The sequence below is a fragment of the Panulirus ornatus genome, chromosome 43 (assembly GCF_036320965.1).
Source record: "Panulirus ornatus isolate Po-2019 chromosome 43, ASM3632096v1, whole genome shotgun sequence".
In the NCBI taxonomy this organism is placed as follows: Eukaryota; Metazoa; Arthropoda; class Malacostraca; order Decapoda; family Palinuridae; genus Panulirus; species Panulirus ornatus.
The window spans coordinates 29,126,678-29,140,009 of NC_092266.1; the positions used below are offsets into that span (position 1 = coordinate 29,126,678).

Consider the following 13,332-nt stretch of genomic DNA (forward strand, 5'->3'; position numbering starts at 1 on the left):
GTTCATTACACTCATTCAAAATAGGTGCCCTAGAAGCCTTAAATTACAATAAAGGTACTTTTAGATCAAAGGCAGGACACAAAGATACAAGAGCCCAGCCTTAAAGGCCACCTCTCATGGTTTAGTCATTACAGCTTCATGGCACTCATTCAATTCAGAAGTGACCACATATTTCAGTTTTTGATCAATCAGCCTTAAAGGCTATTTGAAAGCCAGAATGCCATTTTGATAGAATATTAATTCAACTTATAAAAGCCATTTTTCCTGTGCACCTAAAGGCAATCCTGCTAGTACATGTATATTTTTTCATATAAGCTCGCCATTTCCCACATGAGTGAGGTAGCAACAAGAACAGATGACAGCCTTACAGGGAAGAATTCCTCACTTGGCTCCTTACTCTGTTCATTCTTTTGGAAAGTAACACACAAAGGGTGGATTTCTAGCCTTTCACTCATCTTAGTGACCTTCTTTGATGCACATGAATATTTTTTTTTTTTTTTTTTTTTTTTTTATACTTTGTCGCTGTCTCCCGCGTTTGCGAGGTAGCGCGAGGAAACAGACGAAAGAAATGGCCCAACCCCCATACACACGTACATACACACGTCCACACACGCAAATATACATACCTACACAGCTTTCCATGGTTTACCCCAGACGCTTCACATGCCTTGATTCAATCCACTGACAGCACGTCAACCCCTGTATACCACATCGCTCCAATTCACTCTATTCCTTGCCCTCCTTTCACCCTCCTGCATGTTCAGGCCCCGATCACACAAAATCTTTTTCACTCCATCTTTCCACCTCCAATTTGGTCTCCCTCTTCTCCTCGTTCCCTCCACCTCCGACACATATATCCTCTTGGTCAATCTTTCCTCACTCATTCTCTCCATGTGCCCAAACCATTTCAAAACACCCTCTTCTGCTCTCTCAACCACGCTCTTTTTATTTCCACACATCTCTCTTACCCTTACGTTACTTACTCGATCAAACCACCTCACACCACACATTGTCCTCAAACATCTCATTTCCAGCACATCCATCCTCCTGCGCACAACTCTATCCATAGCCCACGCCTCGCAACCATACAACATTGTTGGAACCACTATTCCCTCAAACATACCCATTTTTCGCTTTCCGAGATAATGTTCTCGACTTCCACACATTTTTCAAGGCTCCCAAAATTTTCGCCCCCTCCCCCACCCTATGATCCACTTCCGCTTCCATGGTTCCATCCGCTGACAGATCCACTCCCAGATATCTAAAACACTTCACTTCCTCCAGTTTTTCTCCATTCAAACTCACCTCCCAATTGACTTGACCCTCAACCCTACTGTACCTAATAACCTTGCTCTTATTCACATTTACTCTTAACTTTCTTCTTCCACACACTTTACCAAACTCAGTCACCAGCTTCTGCAGTTTCTCACATGAATCAGCCACCAGCGCTGTATCATCAGCGAACAACAACTGACTCACTTCCCAAGCTCTCTCATCCCCAACAGACTTCATACTTGCCCCTCTTTCCAGGACTCTTGCATTTACCTCCCTAACAACCCCATCCATAAACAAATTAAACAACCATGGAGACATCACACACCCCTGCCGCAAACCTACATTCACTGAGAACCAATCACTTTCCTCTCTTCCTACACGTACACATGCCTTACATCCTCGATAAAAACTTTTCACTGCTTCTAACAACTTGCCTCCCACACCATATATTCTTAATACCTTCCACAGAGCATCTCTATCAACTCTATCAGTATTCTTTCTCCCTTATGAGTCTGGTAATAAAAAGGGTATGGTTGAAAGTGCAGAAGAGGGTGTGTTGAAATGGCTTGGACATATGGAGACAATGAATGAGGAAAGATTGACAAAGAGGATATATGTGTCAGAGGTGGAGGGAAGGAGAAGCGGGAGACCAAATTGGAGGTGGAAGGATGGAGTGAAAAAGATTTTGAGTGATCAGGGCCTGAATATACAGGAGGGTGAAAGGCATGCAAGGAATTGAGTGAATTGGAATGTTGTGGTATACCGGGGTTAATGTGCTGTTAATGGATTGAACCAGGGAATGTGAAGCATCTGGGGTAAACCATAGAAAGGTCTGTGGGGCCTGGATATGGAAAGGGAGCTCTGGTTTTGGTGCATTACAAATTACAGCTACAGAGTGTGAACGAATGTGGCCTTTTTTTTTTTTTTGTCTTTTTCCTGGGGTGACGGGAATGGATGATGGCAGCAAGTGTGAATATGTACATGTGTACATGTCTGTGTATGTATATGTATGTATACATTGAAATATATATGTATGTATATGTGTGTATGTGGGTGTTTATGTATACAGGTGTATGTGGGTAGGTTGGGCCATTCCTCGTTTGTTTCGTTGCGCTATATATATATATATATATATATATATATATATATATATATATATATATATATATACAAGCATAATAACATAATCCATATCACCTGGAAAAACTTGGGGACCTTTTACTGTACATTCATGACATACCTATATACTCCATATGAGCAGTAAGTGCAACAAGAACACTTTAGGTCATTCTATACTTGGAAATAGGTACTGGTGTCCAATCACATGCTATTATGAAAGCAATTGAATCTCAGTCACTTCTAAAGTACTAAATCCCAAAAAGTCATTTTGTAATCAGATGTAAATCACCAGTGCACATGCCAACACTCTTAAACACCCTAAAACTTGTATCCTGTGACAGAGAACTAACCATTAGCTTCACTTCTCTTTTTGAGATCAGCATTCTCACGAGTATGATTCTGAAGCTCTTTGGTCAAGGTCTCTGTCTTTTCCTGCAGTTCCTCTTCAATCTGAGACTGTCTCAAGCGAAGAAGCTCTGCAAGGAGGTTTCACAATGGCCAAATGATATTACCAAGTGGAGAATCACTTTGTTCATTGCGATTATCATAATGGAATTATTGTGTTAAGTCTTATGATAATATCACCAACAAATGTGCATTTTAAAGTGTGGAAAACATTTCTGTACCATAAGCAGAGCCTTAAAAGTACTGGAGAAGGCATTTGCTGACAAACATCATTCTACTCCCTAAATAAGGTGTATCCACAATAATTCCATCCATTTCAAAAACCATAATTAAAAGTCAGCCAATGCTGCTTCATACATCCATAGTAAATATATAAAAACCCATCCTGGCCTATGATGTCAATAGCATGGAGCCGCAAGGAGTGTACCCAGTTAATTCATCCAAATCACTCAATACCTACTTGACTCTGCTTCAACCCTGATACTGTAAGGCTCAACAAATGGCTTTTGAGAAAGGAGGGTGGAAGGAAGGGATGGAAATAGAAATAAATACTGAGACATATCTATCTCTGGTGAAGAAATGGTTTTTCATACTTGAAAAACTTACACTTCTCACCTTTGGACTGTGCCACGTGAGCATCAGGGAGCAAATATACATGGAGAGGCGAGATTTTATGAAAAAACATTACCCTTGATGACAAGTTAGACTTTGATCTGGATTTTTGTCTTCTGATGGTTATTCATACCCAGAGCCACTCAAAGAAAACTGACCAGATTTAAGCAAACAAAATAAAGGGGTATTTTGAATGTTGAGAAAGCCATGGAAGAATCTATTTACTATAAAACAAGGGCTCTAACAGTCAGCCATGGTTGTAAAAGAAGTACCAACTTTTTTTTTTTTTTCAAAGTAACAGGGCCTTGCTTTTTCTTAAAAAAAAAATCCAAAGATGTTTCCAGTTCTGTATCAAAACAAATTTATTTCTAAATTCACCTCTCACTTTTAGCACTTCAGTAAAATTTTGTGTAGGCATTGTATGAACTTCTCACTCTTCTTCCTGAGACCAAGCTTTCATAAAAAGCCATTTTGAAATATCAAGAAATTCAAAATGCTCCAATTCTAACTGTCTATATTTAACACCTGTTCCCTGTGAGGAATCCCTTGAGGGGGTGGCCAAGGCAAAAAGTCTCCATAATTGGTGAACTCCAAAAAGTCTCCATAATTGGTAAACTCCATTGCTTTCGAGCATTTAGTACCTCATCCTTAACAGGCCTCTAACAAAGGGCAACTCTAGTGTAATGTTGTCTGAGGCTCCTACCTAATGCTCCCAGTTAATGTTCCTACCTACTGCTTCTACCTAACACTCCTGTCTAATGTTCCTATGTATCATTTCTATCTATTGCTCCTACCATTTTGCCAAAATGCAGGGCAAGTGCACAGCAATCATCACAGAAAAATCTATAATTAGGAAGAATGAGTTGTGTGAGTTAAGTGTTGTCAAGTGTTATGTGCAATAAGTGTTGTCAAGTGTTCTGTATAACAAGGATAGATTGTATATCTGTGGACAATGCCTGCAGTCCATATGTGGGTGAGGCAGAAAAAAAGAGAGCTACCTGGGTAAAAGGAGTGCAACTTAACAAACACTGAAGTGCTAGCTCAATATGCAGCTGTCACTGACCCTTCCAATTCCAAGGTGGGTAGTATTGGTAATATACCTCCCTGGTTGGTGGCTGCCTACTAACTACTACCTGTATAAATTAATCAGTTTTGGATCTGAAACTGGTGCACCCTCAGTTTATTTCAGTCCAAACCATTCATAAAGTATGGTCTCTAGAGTTATCTTGAGTTTGATTTCACTATAACACTTTGCAACAGCTTTTTCTAATTCTTATTATGAAAAACTTTAATGCTCGTTCATTCTAAGTCTTAATATCAGAGAAAGTAGATGAACCAATACTCTTCTTCCATACATCAGTATGGATCTCAGCTTTCTCCAATCATTTACATATTATCTGGTTTCTAATGCAGTGTCAATAAAACTTGCCTATATTTCACATCTATACTAGAGGGTCTGTCCATAACAGCTGGAATTGGATGACATAACTGTAATATGTGGATGGAGGAGAAAGACTACAGCCCACTATCTCCTGTGTGTTGTAGAGGTAACTAAGAGGGGCAGAAGTGGAAAATTGGAATTCCTCCCCTCCTGTAGTGCTTTCCAAAAGTAGGAACAGAGGAGAGAGCCAAATGATGATCTTTTCTCCTATAAGGCTCAGACATCTACCTTACTCATGCTGGAAACAGTGAACACATAAGAAAGAAGAAACTGCAAAATACATACTTCCTTTGTCTTTCCACCTCTTGCAGCCATTCTCCCTTTGCAAGATAGGTCTAAAAACACCAGCAAAGCCCTGATGAATTTATAATTTCTTTATCTTTTCTTTTCATCTAAGATGGCCTATGATTGGGGCATGGCTTCCCCATACAATGTTGAAAAAAAAAACCAGCCCACATGATGGGTATGAATCATTGTAGCGGTGGAAAGCAATTGGAGCTTGGCAGGAAAGACTACAAACAATGCCACATTCTGAGTGTCTGTCAACTACTACAGTGGTACAAACTTTTGACAGGCATTGAAATTAGGCTAAAATATGCCTTATAAAATTGTATGGTTACTGGTTACAACAAAATACATATGTGCATTATGATATACTGAAAATTCAGGATACAGTACATATGCTGTCTAGTTAGTTAGATACTAGATAATAAAGCTTTTCCTGGGCAGCATATTAATACACTATGAAGGCCATGGAAGGTGAAATGCTGATGGATACACCCTACTTATGGAGTAAAACATGTGTTGATCCCCTGTAAGCATGTGCCCTCTCTCTGATGCTTATGGTCCAATCTGGAGTGAGGTAAAAATGCACCCTCCTCTGGAGAGAAACTACCACTATCCACAGCCATTCTTAGTTGCAATATATTGAGACGTACATTCATATACAATATCTCCCACAAATTTCCTACTTCTTTCTCTGTCTTTCCTATGACCATTTGTGAGGGTAAAGTTGTTAAGTACTTTAGATAATGACAGAGGGTGAAAGACCAATGATTAAGTGTAGTGGTTTTAAAGGCTGTATGCATATTGTTTATCCTGTGCAAATGGGAATGTGATTAAACAGTAGATAGAAATATTATTCAGTTTAAGACTTTCAATAAACTATAACCAATTACTACTGCTTAACTAAAGTTAGTGATTCAATAACAAGACTCAAACAATATGGTTTGTTTTCATACACTACCTTTCCATTGCACAACAAGAAACTACTCTGGCAGACAATGGGAAGAACAACTTCTATGGATGTGTATGAGAGATTAGTAATAAAAAGCATGAAAAGGAAGCAGATGACATTCATCCTAAGATTACGTGGGACTGCAGATTTCATGTGACCAAAGAAAGTGAACCATTAACAGGAAAAATGAGACCATATGAAATAAGTTATTTTCTTGAACAACCATATGATTCGACCAAGTAAATGGTATCACGGGAACCTGAGGCCAATCAGACTGCAATATATAATGAGTACTAATGTTAACATATGTCAAGAAGTTCTATATCACTAAAAGGATACTTTCAGTATCATTGCATAAAATTAAGCAAACAGCATAAAAGCATTTAATAAGGCATGATGATTAATAAAGCAGTGACAGTAGAACCTCAGTAAGCTGCATCTGCATTCACTGGGAGTAGAAAGGCATTCAAATCTATCTACTTGCAATGCTAATATCTAAGCAAACATAGGAAGCAATGCAAAATACAGCACCTAATAAAAAATATAAGTAGATTTTTCATAGGAAATCTATCTTAAAAAAAGCTCACATATCACCTTATTCTAAAGTAGAACTATTTCATACACCATCAATACCAAACAATCAGATTTTTCTTTCTCTTAAAGGCAGTACACAAACAAGCTCACACCACAGCTTTTGCTTCAAGTGAATTCATGTGATTTATTAATGTAATCAGAAATATCAAATATAAAAAATGACAGAAGCAAATGTGAATGAGTAAAGATTTTGGATAAGCAGCAGGAAAGAAAAGAGGAGTTACACAAAGGGCACTAGAAAAGGAACTTGGTAAAGAGGAAGGAGGAAAGGAAAAGTGTGTCAATGACATATAAGACATACCTGTACAAAGCTCTTCTGACAAAAAAAGCAAAGACAACAAAAATGTTTGTACACACTGCCACAAAACTCTAGAGTTGAGAGTCTATAAATAAAAAGAAGAGTTTAATGTGAAGTGAGAGAGACAACAGTCAGATACAAAGAAGGTAACAAAGCCAAGGGATGTATTTAGGATAATGAAAGAATTCTATGAAGAATCACTAAATGTTAGAGTTCCATGAAGTATCAATTTCTCTGTATTCAGCCCTGAGGAAGGCAGACTGGGGAGAACAACAAACATTTGATAGAACTTGTATAATAACAGTCTACTATGCTAAGAAGCTTCCACTGGGATATGCAACTAATAAACTGCTAAGGAAAGCAGTTTACCAATGCACACTTGTTTTCAAGCAATATATATGAAAGCAGGAACAAGAGTAATATGCTAAGTACTGAATGAATGCTTACTGAATAAATGTGCACATATGAAAGTTTTAAGTATGAGTGTCAAAACAATAAGTAGATTATTTTGCTTAGCACAGAAGGAAAGGTGAAGAGGAAAGCAGTGCCTTGATAACAGGAAAAAGAATAACACATGACAGTAAAAGGGAGGCAGTAGCAGGTTATGTGAATTACACAATCATGAGAATGAGTGGAGAAAATATTGAGAAAAACAAATAAGACAAATGGTAGGGTGAATGAAACAAGCTTTAAAAAATGGTGAAAACTGAGGGTGGATAAGAAAAGCTGAAAGCAGTTTTGGGTTTGTACTGAAATATCAGGAATGTATGGGTGGTTTTGGGTTGACTTTGTGTTTGTTATGTACCCATAACTGATGTTTAAATGGATAAAATTGAACAAGTAGTCTCAGGATTAAGACTGATATAGGATAGAAACAGAAAAATCAGGATGAGCTATATCCAGATGACAGTACCTGGGCCATAATGGTAGAGAAACTGCTTTAAACAGAAAGAATGGAAGTGAAATTAAAGAGCTTTAAAAGTCTGATAACATTTTTAAAAAATGGAAGCATTTACAGTGAGGTTCATTTAAGTATGTCTTTTCACAGTGAAACATGCAGTTTGAGAATTATTAGTGATGCAGAAATGAACATTACTTAAATCTGTCTAACTTATCCCAGAACTATCTGTTCTCTGTGCTTCCTCAAGTTCACTAGGGTATCATACTTGGGCTGGAAACCATTCATTACAAAATTGATTTCCATAAATGACACAAGCACTTATTTCATCTGATGTATGAGTAAATGGCAAAAAGGTTATAGATAACAGACACTGTGGTTATATACAAGGTCACAGCTTCAAAAAAATATCAAAATGATCGCAGAGTTGACATGTGATTATTTCATTAAAAAAAAAAAAAAAATGCTTCTTCAAAGATGAGAGGATATGTTCGTATGATGTCTCTTAGCATAACAACACTGCACAACTTCTAAAGTGAAATAGGTGCCTATTCAACCACAATTGTAAGATGATTCATCTTTGTCTCACTGCAATAAATATTATGATATCAATCATGAAAGCAGTTACAGTGCATGGTGCGTATACTTCATTACTTTAAAATTTTTAATTGATTTTAGTATTATGACTTTCTCTTGCAAAAATTAGCAGGTCACATTTTTCTTTGTTATGTTGTTTCTAGCTATGTATCATGGTAGTCAATGCAGAATCTTCTCTAAACATTTTGGTTACATGTCATCTCAAAATCTACCTTCCTTCATTTCTCTACAATAAATACTCTTTCATTCTTTCCCTTTATTTTGAATCTTGCTAAATTTTACAGCCATTCCCTTGTACTCTCAAAAGTCCAGTAATTCCTACTGCAACCAAAGTTTCCATGCATCAACAGCACATGATTCCATCATTCTTCACTGTATCAACAAGTAATTTCAAAAGTCTACCTCTTTGACTTTCATGATCATTAGGCACATTGTGCTCTGGGTACAACAGCTGGTTGTGACTAACAATATTTTCTGTCTGTCAGTTTCATAACTCAAACATGAGAGAAATCAGAAAGTTTAAACTTGATAAAGAAGAGAACATGATAAACTTCGGCTATGCTATACCTGTGCAGTCCTAAGATAACCTTTTTAAGAATGATTGTAGGTAGGCACCTCAAATGGATGCTGTCTAATTCATTACAATACAATTCCCTGTTGCTGTATCCTTTAAAAAGACTAAAAAACTTGCATTACACTGGCCAACTGTCTACTCCACACCTATTTTGAGAGCAAGTATTACAGCAAAACCTTTTGCAATAATTCCATCAACAGCAGTCCCTACATCTGCAGCAAACTTGCACTGCCAATCCTTATTCTATGTCCCCACTCGTGCATATTGAGTCCCATCAAAGAAACTACCTAAACAAAAATCACACACCTTTGTACATACATAAATATACTACTGACAGCTTGCAAAAGCACATAATGCAGCACAAAGAAAAAAAAAATATTAAAGGGAGAGACCACCAAGCAAAAAAGCCATAACCCATATCATCATGAAAAGTGTAGAAACTTTTTGTTCATGACAGTAGCCTGAATACTCCACAGGAGCAGTAAGTACTCTGGCAAAGAACTAGTTACTTTATTCAGCTTACTGAGGTTTTACTGTATTAGCAAATATGCAATAGTTTTCCCACAATTCCTGTAGTGAACACTGTAGGAATTTTTAGTTATTCTAAACTACTAAATCCCACTAAGTTATTCTGCAATTACGTGCGAATCCCATGTACAAACCAACACTCTTAAGTATCTCAAGACTTGTATCCTGTGACAGAGAACTAACCATTGGCTTCAATTTTCTTTTTGAGATCAGCATTCTCACGAGTAAGATTGTCAACCTCTTTGGTCAAGCTTTCTGTCTTTTCCTGCAGTTCCACTTCAATCTGAGACAGTCTCAAGCGAAGAAGCTCTGCAAGGAGGTTTCACAAGGCCAGATAAAATTACCAATGGAGGAGAACCTTGTTCACAGTGACCAGTAAAGTGCAATCACAATTTTCATATGATTTACAATATCACATATAAAATCAAAGTGTGTGCCCTCTTTTGATTTACATGTTCCAATACAAATTAAAGAGAGATTAAATGTTCATTTTCAAGACGTCTTCACTACAGCAAGGATTTTCAGCATGTACTCTATCATCTATCACAAAACTGGGGTCTTGAAGAATGAAAAACCATTTCTCTGCAGTAGGCGGTGCACTAAGAGCATCTAGTGAGGTTGTTGCTTGATGAGACTAAAACATCAATCAATGTCTCCTACAGCTTGGAGAGAATCTGTGAGAATCCCCTCTCTACAATCATAATAAGACATATGAGGTTGCTGATTGTTTGTTCAAGGAACTTATTAACCATTTAGTAACCTATCAAGACAATGACATTAGAGCCCAGCTGATTTGGTACCATGCTTTGACCCACTCTCTCAGTTACAAATAACTGGCATCTGCCTTAAGCCAATTAACATTCTGAATTGAGAAAATGTTTTTGGAAAGGAAAGAGGGGAAGAAATGGAAAATGTGCTGTTCTTAAAGGCTTTTCCTGTGGTAGACAAATGGTTCATCTTTATTCAAAACTTCCATTTCTTGTCTACAGGTACAGTTCTATCAGAAAGCATCTGAGTGGATGCCTACATGAAAATTCAGGACTATTCTTATCTAAACATAAAAAAACTGTGACAACCTAGGCCCATAAGAGGAATACCATCTTCTAATAGCAAAATGATACGAATGAAAGTCCAGGTCCTGAGGAGAAATATTCTTCTTAATGGCAAGAAACTAAATGCCACACACAGAAGGACAACAGGATCCAAAATGACAATTTCAACATCTGTCAAAAGATGGCAGGGGATGGGAACCTTTAGACAGAATGGACCTTGTGATTCCCATGACTTTCTCTTCTGAAAAGGACAGAGCTTTATTCATCCCTGAGCCAAATGAATAACTGATCAAAAGCAATCTGAGAATATTTTGCAATTATTCTAGTAAAAAACGAGTGCTTTTAAACCTAACTACTAAACCAAACAGAAAAGACATTACTGACGTGCACACACTCACCATCAATATACATTGTGGACAGTCTCTACTGTGGTCACTTTGAAATTTTATTATTTAATATATGTTACCTACCTAAATATTTCATTATTACAGACTCTTTTTAAACCAGTCTAGAAGATGGCTCTATCACAATCTCTCATCCCTAAAACATTACAAATACTGATTCAACATAAAACTAGACCCCTCACGCCTAAGATGCAACCTCCATACTGATATCACCAAACACTCCTAAATTCTCTCGCAATCAACTCATATGTAACATAAAATCACCACACTCCTGCAAACTTTGCTTGCTACCACGTCAATTGGGCTGTGGCATCATAGTGTCTATGCAGATTACTGGATGGTTACGTAGTCCCTCTGAACAAACATCCACTGATCTCACACATTATAGAGGTCAAGTCTAGGAGAAAGGGCTGGGGGATTTTCTTGATTTCCCCTACCACTGTGAGCAAATTGATGGTGTTTTGGCCCCTATGAGCAACAGTTCTCTCAGATGCTCAAAGAGTTCTGTTCATAAGCAAGAAATAATGATAAAAATGGGAAAATATCTGAATCTAAGCAAACCTGTATTCAGTATAAGTGCATTGAAATATAACTAAACTAAATTTGAATTATGAACACTGTTTTAATAAACTAAAAATGTATGTATAATACTTTTAGAGTAGACTAGAGGCACTTAATTATGAGACTAAAACAGATCAGTTAGTGATTCATGTCAAATATGTGTCCATGCTGTGAAAGAGGCTAACAGATTCACATGTGGCTTCTAAAAAACATGCTTAAATATGTCAAATAAAATTTCTCAACATAAATCTAATATAAAAACCCCAAACAACATATCTTCTCAAAAGTTTTGGAAAAAAAATAAGCCAAAGTAATTGTAATATTAACTGAACAAGAAACAGCAATCATTTTATGTAAAATAAAGCTAAATTTTCATTACAAGCACAGGATTAAGAGATTCTTTACAACTGCTCCATCAGTTTTGATTACTGTAAAGTATGTTCGATCTCAGAATCTCAAGAGAACTAACCTCTCCAATCAGTTTCAAAATAAAGAAAGGGCCTTGATTAGTTTTATACTATCAATTGCTATACAGTATGCCCACCATGTTGTTGAGCGTTATTTTCATATGTACTAATGTTATACAACTTTCATGGCTGTAAGTAAATCTACACAGTAACAAATATTTAGAGAAATATACTACTTATACATTACTTCACACCCAATCACTTGGGTCTGAAATACTTCAATCCAACAAATATGTAGCCTACATTTACTTCATGGTCTCCACAAACCTAACTTTTATTACAACATCTTTACTATAAATACTAAAATACAATAAGAATAAGCATAAAGTAAGTAGAATCATGAGTCTCACCTGCTTTTTCTCGTTCCCGTTCAGCAGCAGAACCCATGGCAGAAAAAGAGATGGCATTTTGTGTGAGGTCAGAGGAGAAGTCTGAAAATATGAAGAAACATGATTAGCATTTCTGAAAGTCAAATCAGATGTAATCTATCCATTCTTAACATAATGAACTTTAAATCATCCACAATTGTGCATTTTTGTATTCACTATATACAGTGGGGAAAGGAATTATTGACAAAACTGCCACTTTTCTATACTTTTTCACCATTTCCCATATGACCATGGAAGCACCAAAAAAAGAAAAAGAAAAAGATTCATTTGGTCATATACACCCTCTAACTGCCATATACAATGCACTGAAACTAAGGGCCCTATATACAGCCAAGCCCCACAGACTGTTCCATGGCCTTCCCTGACCACTTCATGTAACCTAGTTCAGGCTACTAAAAGAATGTCACCCCCCCAGTATATAATATCACTTCAATTCACTCCTGTCCTGTGCACGTATCTCACATTCTTAATGCTCAAGCTCCAATAACTCAAAGCCTCCTTCATGTTAGCTGCATTTCAATAATTTCATATACCTGTTCCAACTTTTAGAAAGAGAAATACATGGAAGGGAGGATTTCCAGTTCCCCATTGCCATCCCTTTTAGCTGCTTTTTATGACACACAGAGAATACATGGGAAGTACGCTTTCTCCCCTATCCATTGGGATACAATGTACAAATATACCACAACCTAATCAATTAAGAAAAGGATACATGTCAACGGCAGAGTGAAACAAGCTGAAATAAAAAAGAAAGCTGAGGAAGAACATCTACACTCATCTAGGATCCTGAGAATTGTTTAGTGGGTTGGTAGCAACCTGACAGGCAGTGGGGTAACAGCATTGTCACTATGTGAAAATTATTCTTTGGTCGGTGGGCAGAC

At 37.1% G+C, this 13,332-nt stretch overlaps 1 protein-coding gene across 7 annotated transcripts in view; it reads right to left on the reverse strand.

Annotated features, from left to right (window-relative positions):
• Opa1 (Opa1 mitochondrial dynamin like GTPase) overlaps positions 1 to 13,332 on the reverse strand; it is a 50,232-nt gene that overhangs the window by 26,919 nt on the left and 9,981 nt on the right. For 2 of the 7 annotated variants that reach the window (XM_071687403.1, XM_071687402.1), the window contains 3 exons: positions 12,413 to 12,493; positions 9,762 to 9,887; positions 2,745 to 2,870 (listed from right to left, as the gene is read on the reverse strand). In XM_071687403.1, coding sequence (XP_071543504.1) covers positions 2,745 to 2,870; positions 9,762 to 9,887; positions 12,413 to 12,493 — 333 coding nt within the window. The remainder of the gene's footprint in view (positions 1 to 2,744; positions 2,871 to 9,761; positions 9,888 to 12,412; positions 12,494 to 13,332) is intronic. The other 5 variants (XM_071687406.1, XM_071687405.1, XM_071687408.1 and 2 more) reach the window with 3 other exon arrangements.